This window comes from Leptopilina heterotoma, unplaced genomic scaffold (assembly GCF_015476425.1).
Source record: "Leptopilina heterotoma isolate Lh14 unplaced genomic scaffold, ASM1547642v1 Lhet_68, whole genome shotgun sequence".
In the NCBI taxonomy this organism is placed as follows: Eukaryota; Metazoa; Arthropoda; class Insecta; order Hymenoptera; family Figitidae; genus Leptopilina; species Leptopilina heterotoma.
In genome coordinates this window covers 1,322,866-1,340,434 of record NW_025111157.1, presented here as the reverse complement: position 1 = coordinate 1,340,434, position 17,569 = coordinate 1,322,866, and the positions used below count along the sequence as shown (strand labels likewise).

Here is a 17,569-nt window from a genome sequence, read left to right as displayed (position 1 = left end):
TATTTCTTTTTTTTTATTGTAAAGTTATTTTATTTTTCAATGAATGTGCAATGTTTGGCCGCCATGTTGCTTGAGTTGGGATTTGGGAATTTTTTTAAGTTGAGTTGGCAGCACTGGTCACTACATTCTGACTAGTAGAGAATTGACAGTGAACACTTGTCGATTGTCGTTGTTGAGCTAAAGTTATTCATTAATATTATAATCATCGTATCGTAATTAATCGAAATTCATGAATAAATAAGTTGATTTATGTGTATATTAGAAGATTTTCGTAAAATTTTGGAGCAGACTCGTGGTAAATATTGTTAATTTTGTAAAAATAATCTACAATTATTTGCACATGCAATCAATATTTTACTAAATTTTCCTGAAATTTTTGTAAAATATGCATTATGCAACATTGGAATTACACCCTGGTGCATCTTAAATACGATTTTCTTTTTTTTTTTTTAATGAAAAATGTTGAAAAATGAAAAGATGCATTTGATGTCGCTGGCCGGTGTGACGTCGCAACATTGTCGGCCATTTTAGTTTATTGTTGGCGCATCAGAACATCTGTTTTTGTTGTCAAAAGTAAAAATATTTGCAGTTGACGATAAATTATATATCAAAGCATTAATTTTGCAATTAATATTATTTTTTTATTGTTTATTTATTATAAAAAGTGAATGATGGTAAAAATATTTAGGTTTTTTTTTGACATGTTGGCCAAAATGTTAGTTTTCTTTTAAGTTGGGTTGGTAGCTTTGCAGCCATATTCACATCACTACATTCTAAACAATAACAATAAGTGAAAAACTGTTATTAAATGACAGTATTTTTTAACAGTGAACAAAACTTGTTTATTAATATTACAAATTTAATATCATTTTCTGGAAAAATTGTGTAAGTCTAATTAGTTAGGTAAATCTAGAAATTTTATTTTCTTACAGTTTTTTATTATGTAGTTCAAACGTAAACTGACTAGATGTCAACACAACTCGGACAATATTTTTCTTTTAAAATTTTTATTTTTCGAATAATTTATCGATGGATTTAAAAAAAATGTAAGAAATCTAATGATTTATTTCTTTGATTAATGGAAAATGGTAAAATTAGACAAATTTACAAGTGCTGTATTGTTTTCTTACAATTTAGGTTATGTTTGTTTATTTTAGTCTCTTATTTAAATAATGAATGAGAAAATAATTATAAAACTTTCACATAAAAATGGAATTGTAAATTTATAATTGAATGTTATACATAATTACTGAATTTTATATTTTAAAATTTTAACTGCGATGCCTTGTGCGATATTTTTGGATATTTAGGTATATTAATTTTTTATTTTCAGCCTGGCGAACACGAAGTGCGATGACAATTATTTTTACTATTTTGTGTCATCAAGTAAGGATTAACAAATACAAAAGGATGATGAAAATATGGTCTGAAGAGTTTCCAGTTTTGACCAAAATTCTTCAAGAATTATTCCACTTGCATTGTTTCTACGTAAGAATTCATCAATTTGTAAGTCCCTCTCATTTCCGGGTAACGGAGATAAGTTGTAATATAATTTATAAGAAAAATCTCATAGTGACAAATTAAGATGGAATTAAATTTAATTGTTTAATAAATCGGTTGTATATTTTTTTATTGAGTCATTTTATTTATTTTCGAATAATACCTGTCTTTTAATTTAACTTTCTCCACCGTCACTATGAGATTTTTTCCTCTACTATTTACATTTCCTTTTAATTTTTAAGTTTACTTTATTTAATGAACTTTTGAAATTATTACAAATATCGAATTTAAAAATTGTTTACAATTTAAATGCGAATCTAAGACACTCAAAACTTTTGTTTCGATTTTTTGTCGGATTCTTTGTTAATTATCAACTTGCTTAAAAGATAAAAATTAAAATGAATTTTTTTTTATGTTTTATCACTATTTTTACAATTAACAATAAGAAATTAAAGATTAGCAACTTTTATATTGAAAATGGAAAAAAATTGGCTCGTGGGGGGATCGAACCCGCGACCTTCGCGTTATTAGCACGACGCTCTAACCAACTGAGCTAACGAGCCATGTAAAATCGCCGAACATTTCAATTTTTTAAACAAAAAAATTTATTTAACACAAAAAATTAATTGTTAACCCTCCTACGGTTTAATTAAATAGCGGATCCAATATGTCAGATATTAAAAAAAAAATTTTTAATTAAAAATAAAATTTTTTTGAAAAATGTCCGCCATATTGGATCCGAAATTCTGAATTTTGAAAATCTGATGCCAGATTCGTAATCAGCGACCCTGAAAACCTCCCGAGTAATGATTTTCATAAGCTGATTTCATAAACTTTTTGATTAAATGCACATTATCCACTTATTAAAAAACTTGCTTGTTTAACTAACATTTGAAGTTATGTAACTTTGACAAAAAATTTTTCTAACGGAACTCGGAACAAACCGTAGGGAGGTTAATGACAAAAAAAAATTTTTTTATTTTATTTTGTTAGCCACGTGTATTAAAGTTTATTTTTGACATGTTTTACATTATAACATCAAAATAAATGACTAGACTGGTTTATAACTCAATTTTTATTAACAATTCAAATTAGTTACAAAAGATAGTAATAATTTTTAATAAACATAAATAGTATTCGAATTGTTATGTTCTGTAGTGACAGTAAAAAATTTCGATTTTTAAAAGAAAAAAGATTTAAAAATATTATTATTCAGTGATAAAAAATGGTTAAATCAATTTTTATCACAGAGTTTTTTTTCATATACATTAGTTATTTTAAGAAGTAGTTTTTATTTATAATACTAATATAACAACACGTAAATTTGAAAAAACGTCAAATTTATAAAAATTTGTCGATTTTCTTATAATTTAATTTGTACTCGGGACCTATTTATAATATTCGCCACATTTTACTAACTAGTAACTATTAAAATTTTTCCATACAAATAAGCAATAGTTTTTTTTCGCAGCAAACGACAAATACAATATTATACTAAAACACAAAACAAAAAAACACAATTTGATAATTTATTTCTAATAAAATTATCAGGCACACATTTCTTTCGTGCATTATTCAAACCACACATTTTGATTGTTTAGAAATTTTAATTAATTCACTCATATATTGCTTCATTCGATAAATTAAATATTAACCCCTGAATAAATTGAATCTAAATTTCTTGTTTTTTTTCCTATTGGTTCATAATCGCAGACTTCAATTTCAGATTCGGATGAGTTTTCAGATAAGTTTAATTCTTCTTTTTTATTTGCTGATTCTATTTCTAAAATTTCATCATCATCGCCAGAACAGACATCAATGTCTGATTCTAAATCATTATTTAAAATTCGTTTAGGACTTTCAATACAATTGAGAACATCAATGTTGTCATTCGAAGAGTCTGAATCGTTTAGATTGTTATTTTTCTGATCGGTTTGTACTTTTTTAAAATTAGTGAAATCATTTGTATCCTTATCATTATTACGTAATGTTGATAAATCTATTGAGTCACTGTTTTCATCGACATTTATCAAATCATCAGGATTTTGGTGATTATCTGAATTTTCAGGGCAGTCTGCGCTCTTAATGATATCATTTGAAGAATTTTCTTTGATTTTCTGTGATTCTTCTCTTTTAGTATTTACAAATGTTTGTTGTGTAGAGAAACTAGATTTCTCATCTTGGACTGTTTTTCCAAATGAAATTAAAATTTGGGTTCGAAAATTTATATGATCTTCCAATTTTCGATAACATTGTTTGCAGAGAATTGATGGTGATCCTTTGGATTTGGATACCTTAAAAAAAGAGTTTTTTTAATTATTTTTATTTTTTATTTATTATTTTATTCTATTACTGGGTTGCCACAGGTCAGGAAAATCAGGGAATTCAGGGAAAAGTCAGGGATTTTTATTAAAAGTTCTGGAAAAATATAAATTTTTAGAATTCATAAGAAAATTCTGAATTTTTTGTGTCTTTTTTGTTTGCCTTATTAGCTATGAAACTATCACGAATTCTAATACAAAACCTTCAAAAAAAATTTTCTATTTCTGACAAGAATGAATTTTTTAATTATTATTTAATTATTTCAAAAATATTAATGCAATTATCTCAATAAATAACAAAATTCTTCACAGAAATTCAATTATTTTTAGGAATTTAAATAAAATTCTTTGCAAAATTCAATTATTTTTAAAAATTTTTTCGCGATTCAATCATTTTCAATATTTAGTATTTTCATAAAATTTACCGAAAGATTTAATTATTAAAAAGAAATTTTGATACAATCTTACGAAAACATTCAATTATTTTCATACATAAGAAAATTTCATTTAGGAATTCGAATTATTATTCATCGCAGAATTTCAAATACTTTTAATACAAATTGTAAATAAATTCCTTGATAAATGCAATTAATCTTAAAAATTTTATTAAAACTTGACGAAAGAATTTAATTTTAAGAAACATTTAATTATTCAATAAAATAATAAAATTAGTTGCAATAATTCAATTATTTTCATAAATAGCTTTTAATTCGAAAATATATAAATTTAATAAAAAATAAATTAATTTTCAAAAATAATTTTAGTAATTCTGCAATGGAATTCAATTATCTTGATAAACAACAAAATTTTTTCCATAAAATCAATTATTTTAAGGAATTTTAATAAATTTTTTCAAAAATTCAATTTTTTTGCCAAGAATTCAATTCTTTAGAAAAATAATAAAATTCTCGTCAAGAATTAAATTATCTTTATAAATAGATAGCGAAATTCTTCTCAAGAATTAAATTAATGTCAAAAATTTTAATAAAATTCTTATCAAAATTTCAATTATTTAAATAAAATTTAATAAAATTCTTCGCATGAATCCAATTATTTACATAAATTATTATTTAAATTCTTCTCAGGAATTCAATTATTTTTAAAAAATCATAAAATATTGTCGTCAACATTTCAATTATCTTTATAAATGAATAGCAAAATTTTTCAACAAAATTCAATTATTTTCAGGAATTTTAATAAAATTTCTCAAAAGAATTCAATTATTTAAAAGCAATTTTAATAGAATTTCAATTACTTTTTAATAAAATTTTAATCCAATTCCTCGAAAAATGTAATTATTCTTAAAAATGTTATTAAAATTCGTCGAAGGAATTCAATTTTTTAAAAATTTGTTGATATAATAATGTGTAAGATTTCAATTTTAAGAAATATTCAATTATTCAATAAATTATCTATTTTTATTTAAATAATTGAATTCTCGTAGAATTTTCTAATAAAAATTAATTGCTTTAAAAATTAATTTCAGTAAAAGTGTTAGATAATAATTGAATTTTGGAGAAGTTACTAATAATTGCAACTTTTAGAAATAGTTGAATTTTGAAAAGGTTTCAAATTATAATCTTCGAATGTTTGGATTTTTTATATTTTTAACTAAAATTTGTGTAGATTTAATTTTTCCAAAAAAACTTAATCGAAATTTAAAATAATTATTGCAAGTTTTTATTTTCAAATATATATTTAATTGAAGAATTTCCGATAAATTGAAATTTCGTAAAATTGAATTGTAAACAAATGAATTTGAAAATTTTCAACAGAAGTTTATTAAAAATTTATAAAGATAATTGATTTAAAGAAGAATTTTATTTAAAAACTGCAGAAAATAATTGAATTGAATTAAAATGATGAAAACAATTTTGAAGGAGTTACAGAAACAATATTCTTATATTATTATATAATATAAAAGAATGATTTTATCACTCGATCATCTTTAATTATTTAAAATATGAAGAAATCGATTATTTCGAGTCGAAGACTCGGAGTGATCCATTTCTTCATGTTTTACAATAATATTTTTATATCAGTTATTGAATTTCAAAATGTTTGAATTTGAATCTTCTGAAGAATTTTAATTCCCATGGAAAAATAATAATTAAATATTTATTTTAAAAAGAAGTTATTGGTGTTTTGGAATAATTTTACTTTTGAAGAAATTTGTAAATAAATGTAAAAGAAACTTTTTTAAGTATCTAACAATTTTTAGAGTGAATCAGAATATTCAGTCAGGGAAAAACTCTGAAAATCAGGGAATAGTCAGGGATAAACAAAATCAAATTTTTCCGGCAACCCTGTATTAGACATTTTTTTAAAATTAGCAGCAATAATTGAATCAATATTTACCTTAGTTCCTATGATTAATTCGATCGCTGTGTATAACCTTAATTTTTTAACCGAAGTAGATTTTTCCTCTGTCTTATCAAAATCAGATTGAATTAATAGACAATCTTTGAAGATGTTCTTCTTATCGATCTCACTTGATAATTGACGTTGACAAATACAACATGTGGCAGTCTGTCAAAATAATAAACATTTTTTAAGCATTAATCATATTTTTACGAAATTAAAAAAAAAAGCAAAGAAACTTATTTTTACGGCAATTTTTTAATCTTCAATGAATCATAATGAATGGATTATTTAATGAATTAATAATTTAATAAATATGGTGACAAGTCTATGTATAAATAATACACTCACCATCATTATTACTTTGGTTATCTATATTGCAACTTTAAAAACTCTTTTAATAATGATAATAAAACTATTTTACATTTCAACAATTTTCTTTAATTTTAATTTTAATTTTTTATTAAAGAAAAATAAAATTAAACATTTTTTGGTGTAATTAACAGTATAATATTACTAAAATTATCTTTGTAGTTTACTTATTTTTCACCCAAGGTTCGGAATCATTTTCAATTTTTATGACTATTTTACGCAAACTATTGATTTTAGGGATTTTAGGTAGAAAAGGGTAAAAATGAATTACGTAAATTTGTGTTCATTTAAAAATAGTTACGTATTTGTGACAAAAAGGCAAAATACAAACAAATAAGAAATATATTTCAAATATGATAATTATTAAATAACCATTACGTTAATTAGTAAATTAGTAATTATTTAATTATAATAATTTCTAATTAATGAGTAATTTAATTAAATAAATCTGGGGTTTTTCGCGTAACGTAAATAGTACGCAGCACCCTGGCCCCTTTTACCGCGCTTGTAATCTGTCCTAACCTCAAAAGATGGCGTGTAAATGTCAATTTTCAGCTTCGGTATACATCGGCGTGGTTGCGGTTATTCATTAGCCGATCAGAACGGAGTCAACGGAGAGTCTCGAGACATCGAAGGGCGGTTTACATTGTGTTAATAAAAATGATAAACTGTTGTGTGCTTATAAAAGTGTAGTGTGCATTGTGTGTTGTGTGTACGAGAAAAAAAAGGAAGAGACAGTTTGGTGCATTTTTGTTGTTTAAAAGAGTTTTCTTTTTTAAACGTCATAAAGCCTATGAAATTTATTGACGTTTTGAAAAATTGAAAGAAAAATGGATATTCTAACAAATATTTCCTCAACGTTCTGGTCACCTGATATTTGGTTACCTCCGAATACGACATGGGACGACATCGCGCCGAATTCAACGAATAAATATGCCGACTATAGACACTTATTATTACCAATTTCAATGGCCTTTATTCTTTTGGGAATCAGATATGCTATCGAAAGGTAGGTTATAAATTTTTTAGATAATTTTCATATATGTGTTAGCATGCGGTCACAAACTTCTCTCTAATGGTTGAAGATTAAAAAGAAGGTTAATTTCTATTTAATTTCAAAAATACATAGTCCTAATTCAACATAGCATTTTACCGTTATTGGGAACATTTTTCAAAAAATAAAATACTGTTTTTAATCTTTTTTCTTGTTAGAAAAAATTGAATATATTTTTTTTTCACTATATAGTGATTGCGGCTAATGTCATATAGTTTAATGTAGGTAGATATATCTTCAATTGGTGACTAATCAAAGAAATACTTTTTTTATTATATTAGCAAATGTTACAGAGACAGTTCTTTAGATATGAACGATTTTTGAAATAAAAACATTTTTTATCGTTTATTATTTTGTTTAAAATAATTATATTCGTTTTTGTTATAATTCACCATTTTTTTTAAAGAAAAGAAATATTTTACAATACTAAAATTCAATTTCCTTTTATGTAAATTATTAACCGTTTGATAAATTTAATTTGTGGAATTTTTGATTTATTTAATCTAATTGAAAACAATTGTATAGAATTATTTTTTTTTGACTGATGCGGGTAAAATGTCATCTGCATTGTACGTGAACTTATTTCACATAAATTGGAGGGATAATAAAATTTGTTTTATCATCTTTCAAACAAGAAGATAAACTTTATTATGATTATTTAAAAAAAGAAATTTGTTTAATAAATATAATTTAGTTTCTTTCTTTTCAAGAATTATGAAGTATATGAACGTTGATTTAAAATAAAATATTTCTTGTATGTTGTAAAAAGTTTCGAGGTCAGTAATGTAATGGAAAATCAATTTTTACGAAAATCAATGTTTTTCTTCATTGACTTGGCATGATTATAACATGGCCCAAATTCATATTTATAGAAAAGAAAATTTTCCACGAAATTTGATGTTATTTTTTCTTCTATAAGTATAGGTCTTAATATAATATGCGTGCTTTGAATTTTTTCTTTTTTTGCAAAACATTGTATAGGTAAATAATTCAGTAATCTGTGTTCGAAATGAGTAAAAATTGGATAAGATAATTGCAGGTTAAAGCAATAAAAGTTTGTTTGTGAAAATAATGAAACGAAATAAGTGCAGTAGAAATTATAATTTATCGACATAAGTTTTTCATAATTTTTAACCAATTTTATTGCGAAAAAAATTATCGAAATAAGAAAATTATTTTTTTTTCATTCGTAAAAAATTTAAGTGCAAAAGGACAATTTATAAATATTGTACAACTATTTATTCATTGTGTATATATGTTAATTATCAGTAAAAGTAATTATTAATTCAGGGTCATTTTAAAATGATAAAAACAAAAAAAACAATGTCAAGTGCCGCGACCGATTGTATCTTTGACAGATAATCGTCGTTTTATATCTGAATACACTTAAAATAAAAGTAATTACAATGTACAAGATATGAAACGGTAATTATGCTAAATTTAGAAAAATTAGCAGATGTTAAAAGAAATTAAAGAAAGTTGAGCAGGGAATTATATTTAAAGGGGAAAAAAATTATTGATAACGATAAATATATTGTTTCTAATTATATTGTCTTTTTTTAGGTATTGTTTCAGTCCAGTTGGAAAGTGGCTTGGAATAAAAACAAATCGAAGCAAGAAAGCACAGCCTAATCCAATATTGGAAAAAGCCTATGTCAACAAACAGATAAAACATAAACAGGTATAATTTTTGCAAATTACTATTTTATTTTGCTATAATTTACCAGTAAAAGTGAAATGAGAATTCCAGGACTTTATAATAGCGATAGACTTTTTCAGCGGTAGAATATGTTTTTAGACAAAACTTGTACTAAACTTTGCGTGTCTTGTACAATTTATTACGTATGTAAACCTTATGTTCAAACTACTCATTACATATTATGTGATTATATCTTTTTATTATCTTGATAAAAATTTAAAAAAAAAAAAAAATAAGAAGATGCTACATTGAAATTGTTAACAGAGAAAAAAGAAATGAAACGTGTAGACATAGTTTTATTTAAAAAAACAAATAATTTTTGTTAAATAATATAAATGATATTTATATTTAAATCAGGAATATTCATTTTCTATATCTCGAAGAAAAATGAATTTGTTATATTTGCGCAACGAATGTAAAACTTTGAAATTTATGTTATTTAGTCATTGAAATTTATTAAAATTATTTAAATTAAAATCAGTTTCTAATTTTAAAAAATGAGAGAATTATTATTTTTTAAGACATTTTTTAAAAATTTGCAATATTTTACCAAATCAATTATTTAGTTTATTTTTCGCATATTTATCATGAGTCGTGATTTTTTGAGACTTTAGACGTTTTCTCTGTTTTGTAACATTACTAATCAATCATTTTCTGCATATAAATATTTTTTTTTAAATTATGTTCAAAAATTTTTTTAAATTCTCGTCAAAATTTCAATTATCTTTGTAAATAATAAAAAAATTTCCTCCGAAATTCAATTACATATTATCAAAAATTTTTATAAAATTCTTGTGAAAATTTCAATTGTTTTCAAAAATTTTCCTTAATTTAATGATTTTCAATATCAACTATATTATTAAAATTCTCAAAAAAAATTTAATTATTAAAAATTTTTTTATTAAAATTCTACGCAAACATTTAATTATTTTCAGAAATAATTAAAATTTCTCAGGAATTTAATTATTTACAAATTTTTTATAAATTTTTTTGCAATTTCATTCCTTTCATAAATATAATAAAAATTTTTAACGGATATTCAATTATTTCCAAAAGTAATAAAATTCTTTTTAGGAATTCAATTATGTTCAAAAATTAAAAAAAACTTCTTGTCAAAATTTCAATCATCTTTAAAAATAATAAAATTCTTCTCCAAAATACAATTATTTTTAAAAAATTTAATAAAATTCTTGGCCAAATTGCAATTATTTTCAAAAATTTTCCTCAATTTAATGATTTTCAATATTTACTATTTCATTAAAATTTTTCAAAAGAATTGAATTATTAAAACAAAATTCTATTAAAATTTTTCAAAAGAATTCAATTATTAAAAAAAAATTTTATTGAAATTCTTCAAAAGAATTCAATTTTCAATAAAATATTTATTTTTGTATTTAAATAATTGAATTCTCGTAGAATTTTACTGATAAAAATTGGTTTAAAAATGAATTTAAGTTAAAAATAAAGATAATAATTGTAAAAGTACCTAATATTATATCATGAATTTTTAGAAATATTTTAATTTTGAAGAAGTTTCAATTTAAAATCTTTGAAAATAATAAAATTCTTCTCCAAAATTCAATTATTTTTAAAAATTTTAATAAAATTCTTGGCAAAATTTCAATTATTTTAAGAAAATTTCCTGAATTTCAATATTTACTATTTTATTAAAATTCTTCAAATAGGAATTTAATTATTAAAATTCTTCAAAAGAATTCAATTATTAAAAAATTCGTTGATAAAATTGTTTATGAGAATTCAGTTATTCAATAAATTATTTATTTTTGTATTTAAATAATTGAATTTTCGTAAAATTTTACTGATAAAAATTGATTTAAAAATGAATTTCAGTTAAAAATTTAGATAATAATTGAATGTTAAAAGCGTTATATCGTGAATTTTTAGAAATAATTGAATTTTGAAAAGGTTTCAATTTAAAATCTTTAAAAATCTGAATTTTTCATATTTTTAACTATAATAATTCTGTAAAATTAATTATGTTCATAAATAATACAACTCGTCGCAGGATTTTAATTATTTTTGATGCAATTTTAAGCGAATTCCTCTAATTATTCTTAAAAATTTTATTAAAATTCGTCAAACGAATTCAATTATTTAAAAATTTGTTGATAAAATTCTTAATAAAAATTAAATTTTATTGATTTAAAAATGAATTTTCGAATAATCGATTTATTATTTATGAAAATAAATGAATTCTTGCATCGAATTTTATTGCACTTTTTTTTTAAAATAATTGAATTCTTTTGAGAAATTTCACTACTTGTAAAAGTAATTGAATTCTTGCGAAAGATTTTATTAGGTTTTCTGTAAATAATGAAATTTTTTTTGAAAAATTTTATGGTAATTTAAATTATAATAAACATAAAGAAATCGATCACTCCGAGTCTTCGACTCGGAGTGATCGATATCTTTATGTTTTACAATAAAATTTTGATTTTGAATATTTTTTAGGGTCAGAGGAAAAGTTTAAATTTTCTCTGAAAATTAGGGAAAAGTCTTTTATTTTTTTTAATTTAAAATTTTAATTATTTTAATTAATTTTCTATTGTTACTATTTTTGGAAAATAATTGGAATATAATTGGAAAATAATTGTACATTATAAGTATTTTGAACGTCATTGGTATATGCACAATTATTCTAATGTAGGAATTTTGTTTTGCTCTGGAGAAATTTGATCTATATAGAATGTCCATTGAAGTTGATTGAAAATAAATTATGTAATGATTAATCCTTTTGCAGTTATTAGCCTTGGCGAAGCAAGTGGATTGGAGTGAACGACAAGTTGAAAGATGGCTGAGGTTAAGACGGTCTCAAGACAGACCGTCGACTCTAACGAAGTTTTGTGAAAACAGGTTAGTTAACTTACAACTTCTAGTTACTAAAAGTGCCAAGCAGTCGAATCAGTTTTTACGTTGCACACATTTTTTAGTAATTCAATGCATTCGGCAAAGGAAATGAAAAATTTCTGGAATTACGTTCGAGAAAATTGTGAATGTTCTCTCTAAAAGTAATCCCCATTGGCTCAAAATTTTCAGTTGATGACATTTTTTATTGACAAATATTTTAAGGTATCATAGAATTTTTATGATATCAATTTTCATTTTTTTATCATTTGAATTTTTTTATTATTGCTTTATTATTTATTATTGTTTTGTTATTGAAGAATTTCACTTTTTATTGTTTTATTATTTTGTCTTTTTATTATTTGACCATCAATCGAAATCGAAATTTTCTTTGGCTTTTCTATTTAATGATAATGACAGTTTGAAATGTTATTTTTATCTTCGAATGTTCATTTGGCAAATTGATGATCTATTTTATGGGAAAGGAATTAAAATTATGCTTCTTTTTCTAGTTGGAGATGTTTATATTATTCGTACTCATTTATTTATGGTCTCGTCGTTTTATGGGACAAACCATGGCTGTGGGATATAAAGCATTGTTATTACAACTATCCATACCATGCGGTAACAAGTGACATTTGGTGGTATTATATGGTATCAATGGCATTTTATTGGTCACTGAGTTTCTCTCAGTTCTTCGATGTGAAGCGAAAGGATTTTTGGCAAATGTTCGTCCATCATATAGCGACAATTGTACTCATGTGCTTTTCCTGGGTAGGAAACTTGACCAGAATTGGATCTCTTGTTCTCGTTGTACATGATTGTGCCGATATTTTCCTAGAGGTAAATAATTTATTTATTTTCAGTTAAATAATCATTAATGTCTGAGATCCTTTATAAATTAAGGCAAATAAAACAAAAAATTGTCCGAATGTTTTCGTTTTATTTGTCTTAACTTATTTATTTTAAATATATTCTATAAGTAAATCTATATTAATAATGTTTGCTTTATTGTTTCCTAATTTTTTTTCTTAAATATTTTCAATTTTAAAATCAATGTAGGTATTAAAAATCATTGAATTGTTGCAAAGAATTTTATCAAAAAATTTGATAATAATAGAATTTTTTCGAAGAATTTTATTATTTAGGAAAATAATTGAATTCTCGCGAAGAATTTTGTTAAAATTTTTTAAAATTACAATTAAATTCTTTTTGAAGAATTTCTATGATTTTTTTTTAAATAATGCAGTTTTTTTTAATAATTTTAATTAAAAATTTTGAAAATAATCGAATTTTATAAATAATTTCTATCAAATTTTTTAAATAATCGTGTTTGTTAATAATTGAGGGTCCCAATCAAAAAACCGGTTATAATTTTTTTAAGCTCAAAATCATTGTCCTATAAGTCGAAAGTTAAACTGTTTTTAATCTTAATTTTTTGAGAAACATTTTGGTAATCTTTACAAATACGAAATGTTTTCAAGAAATTGAAATTTTAAATACTTTTTGTATTTAGAGGTCGAGAATTTTGAGTCTCAAAAACTTATAACCGGTTCTTTGATTGGGACCCTCAATTAAAATTGAACATTTAATTATTGAATTTTATTCAAACTTTAGAAAATAATTGAATTCTTTTAAAAAATTTTATAATGAATTAAGAAAGAAATTGAATTCTTTCGTGAAGTTTTTTTTTGAAAATAATTGAATTTTTCCATTGATGAATGAATTTTACTATTTATAAATACTATTGAATTTTTAATAATATAATTAAAATTTTAGAAAATAATTGAATTTTTTCGAAAAATATTATTAAAATTGTATAAAAAATAATTGAATTTTTGCAATTAATTTTACTATTTATAAATAAAATAAAATTTTTTCTAAGGATTTATTAAAATTTCAGAAAATAATTGAATTTTTTCGTTAAATTATTTTGAATATAGTTGAATTATTGCAATTAATTTTACTATTTATAAACAAAATTGAATTTTTTCGAAGGATTTATTAACATTTTAGAAAATAATTGAATTTTTTCGAAAAATATTATTAAAATTTCTTTTAAAATTGAATTCTTTCATGATATTTTATTAAAATTGTAGATTTCGAAAATATTTGAATTTCAGCGAAGAATTTCATTATTTGTGAAATGTAATTGAATTTTTGCAAAAAATGTTTGAAAATAATTACATGTTTTTATAAATAAAATTGTAGTTTAAATCCTCTGAAAAATTTTATTATTTACAATAATAATTGAATTCTAACAACGAATTTTATTACATTTTTTTTAAATGATTGAATTGATGTGAAAAATTGTATTACTTATAAAAAAATTGAATTCTTGCTAAGGATTTTATTAAAATTTTTGGTAATTTAATTTTTTTTTTTAAAATTTATGGAAGTTTAAATCATTATAAAACTCGGTCCGCTCGATATCTTTATGTTTTATAATAACATTCTTAAAAGTTATTAAATTTAAAAAGGTTTGAAAATTGAATTCTTTCATGAAATTTTAATAAAAATTAAAATTCTATTAAAAAAAAATAAAAATAAATAAAATAAAATAAAAATAATTGAATTTTTGCAAAGAATTTTACCATGTATAAATAAAATTGAATTGTTTCGAAGGATTTATTAAAGTTTTAGAAAATAATTGAATTTTTTCGAAATATTTTATAACGAATTAAGGAAAAAATTGAATTCTTTCGTTAAATTTTTTTTCGAATATAATTGAATTTTTACAATTAATTTAATTATTTTAAAAAATAATTGAATTCTTGCAACTAATTTTATTAAAATTTTTTAAATTAATAATCAAGAATAATTAATTAGTAAATTAGATAATAATTGAATTTTTTTAAAGTTTTAATCTGCAATTATTCAAAAATTCATGTTTGAAAATAAAAAATTTTGTAATTTGAATAATAATAATAATAATTTGAATATTACGTTCCGCGTGCATAACATTTGCTTGTTTTTTAATATTCTTTATTCTTTCAGGCTGCTAAAATAGCAAAATACGCGAAATACCAAAAAGTATGTGACTTCATTTTTGTAATTTTCACAATTCTATGGATTTTTACACGTATGGGAGTTTATCCATTTTGGATTATTTATAGGTTTGTTATTTTTTGAAAATACAGTAAATATGGTAAATGTAACATTTTTCTTTGAAGGGTAAATTTTAATGAAATTATTTTTTTTACAGTACGTCCGTAGAAGCACCTAAGTTATTACCAATGTTCCCTGCGTACTATATTTTCAACGCTCTGCTATGTTTATTATTAATTCTCCACGCTTTTTGGACATGGTTAATATTAAGGATAGCGTACAATGCCTTTTGTGCTGGTCAAGTAAGTCTACCGAGTTGAAAATTATTATTTACTGTTAAAAAATATTTCCGGTATTTTATTTTTTATTTATTTTATTTTTATTTTATTTTTCATTTATTTTAATTTATATTTGACTTTTTTTAATTTCTTTTGCAGATGGAAGGCGATATTCGAAGTGACAGTAGCGAAGACATTTCTGATATTTCAGTGAATAATACACCGGTTAATAATTCTTTAAATCACACTAGTAAACATAATTCTAAGCAAAAGTCAAACTAACGGAAAATAAAAACCTGTTCACTCTAGGTACAAATCAATTTTTTTTTTAAATTACGTATATAAAAGAAATCATTCTCTAGCTTTGATGATAAAAAAAGAATTCCAAAAGATTTAATTTTTTTTCCACACTAGAGATGTGATTGATGATAATTTTTCTCATTGGCATTAAGTTGAAATGTATTGTGAATTTTTTGATGCACCAAACTTTATTTTATCTTTAATATTTTTATGATCAATAAGCGCTTTTATACGAGAAAAAACTAGTTGAAGTTAGATACTTACATTCGTCATCTATTCATCCAACCAAAAGATCACAATTGTCATTAAGTAGACGTAATAAAGTATTAAGTTAATTTCAATTACTTGTTTTAATCTTCAGATGTTCTACTTTTTCCCTTTTGTCCTCTTACTTCAATTTTTTCACCTTTTTTGACGATTTGTCATCTTTTTCCCCTTTTTACTGATTTGTCCCCTTTTTCACCTTTTTCTAATCAAAAATAAACAAGTTTTTCTTTTTTTGAAATCCTTTTCAAAGTGTAATGATAAAATTTAGACTCAATGTTATAGAATTCAGTGAGTTTTATTTTTGATTTAGATTATTAACACCACAATATAATATAAATATGTTTTTTTATGTTAATTATTTAAATAATATAAATATCGTAAAGAATTTTATAAATTATAAGGTAGTTCATTCAACAGAATGCAGACCTTTAGAAAAGTAATTAATTAACATTCGAATAATTAAAATATTGTTATTAATAGTTTTTTCTAGAAAAAACAAAAATTCTAATACAAAACCTTCACTTTTTTCCATTTCTGACAATAATTTCTTATTAAATAATTTAATTTTTGAAGAACTATCATAAAATTATAACTTTGAAATTATTTAATTATTTTATTTATACATTTGAAAATTAATTGAATTTTACAATAGTTTTGTTTACAATTTTCATAAATAGATGAATTTGAAAAGATTTTAATTTCAAATTTTATAAAATTTCAATTTTGAATGAATTTCATTAGAAATTCTAAAGAACTTAAATTTTTGCAAAAATTTTCAAAATTTCAATTATTCTGAAATTAGTTAAATTTTTTAATTTAATTAATTATTAAAAATAAAGAAATTAATCAGAAATTTTAGTTAAAAACACTAAAAGAAATTTGAATTTTGTAGAAGTTCAATTATATTCGAAAATTTAAAGAAATTCTCGTCAAAATTTCAATTATCTTTATAAATTATAAAATTCTTCTTCAAAAATCAATTATTTTCAAAAATTTCAATAAATTTCTTGACAAAATTTCAATTATTTGCAAAAATTTTCCTAAATTGAATGATATTCAATATCTACTATTTTAATAAAATTTTCCAAAGGAATTCAATTATTTAAAAAGAATTTTATTAAAATTCTATGCAAACGTTTAATTATTTTCATAAATTATAAAGTAATTTCACAGGAGTTCTATTATTTACAAATTTTTTATAAATTTCTTCTCAATAATTCCATTATTTTCATAAATAATCAAACTTATCGCAGAATTTCAATTATTTTTCGTACAATTTTAATCAAATTCCTCAAAAAATGTAATTATTTTAAAAAAATTTTTATTAAAATTTGTCGAAACACTTTAATTACTCAAAAATTTCTTGATAACATTCTTTATAAGTATTTAATATTAAAAATATTCAATTATTCAATATAAATTATTTCTTTTTGTATTTAAATAATTGGATTCTCGTAGAATTTTCTAATAGAAATTGATTTAAAAGTGAATTTCAGTTAAAATT

At 22.1% G+C, this 17,569-nt stretch overlaps 3 protein-coding genes and 1 non-coding gene across 5 annotated transcripts in view; 2 read left to right on the top strand and 2 right to left on the bottom strand.

The window, feature by feature from the left end:
* The first annotated feature begins 142 nt into the window (after positions 1-142).
* LOC122510288 overlaps positions 143-17,569 on the top strand; it is a 45,461-nt gene continuing 28,034 nt past the window's right edge. The window contains exons 1-3 of one of the 2 annotated variants that reach the window (XM_043624813.1): positions 145-295; positions 1,334-1,506; positions 7,110-7,320. In XM_043624813.1, the coding sequence (XP_043480748.1) occupies positions 250-295; positions 1,334-1,506; positions 7,110-7,247 (357 nt within the window). In that variant the 5' untranslated portion in view covers positions 145-249 and the 3' untranslated portion in view covers positions 7,248-7,320. Of the gene's footprint in view, positions 296-1,333; positions 1,507-7,109; positions 7,321-17,569 lie in introns of those variants that run through there. The other variant, XM_043624814.1, reaches the window with a different exon arrangement.
* Positions 1,990-2,063, bottom strand: Trnai-aau. The gene has a single exon. It is a non-coding gene; the product is annotated as a tRNA-Ile (tRNA).
* On the bottom strand, positions 3,039-6,703 carry LOC122510287 (GATOR complex protein WDR24-like). The gene is made up of 3 exons (XM_043624812.1): positions 6,534-6,703; positions 6,180-6,350; positions 3,039-3,794 (listed from the first exon to the last, which is right to left on the bottom strand). Exons 1-3 carry the CDS (start codon positions 6,537-6,539, stop codon positions 3,144-3,146), a joined length of 828 nt encoding a protein of 275 aa, XP_043480747.1. The 5' UTR covers positions 6,540-6,703; the 3' UTR covers positions 3,039-3,143.
* LOC122510284 (ceramide synthase 6) lies at positions 7,158-16,139 on the top strand. Its single transcript, XM_043624808.1, has 7 exons — positions 7,158-7,563; positions 9,172-9,289; positions 12,069-12,181; positions 12,685-13,015; positions 15,170-15,288; positions 15,378-15,522; positions 15,658-16,139. The coding sequence occupies exons 1-7, from the start codon at positions 7,385-7,387 to the stop codon at positions 15,778-15,780; spliced, it is 1,128 nt and encodes a 375-aa protein (XP_043480743.1). The 5' UTR covers positions 7,158-7,384; the 3' UTR covers positions 15,781-16,139.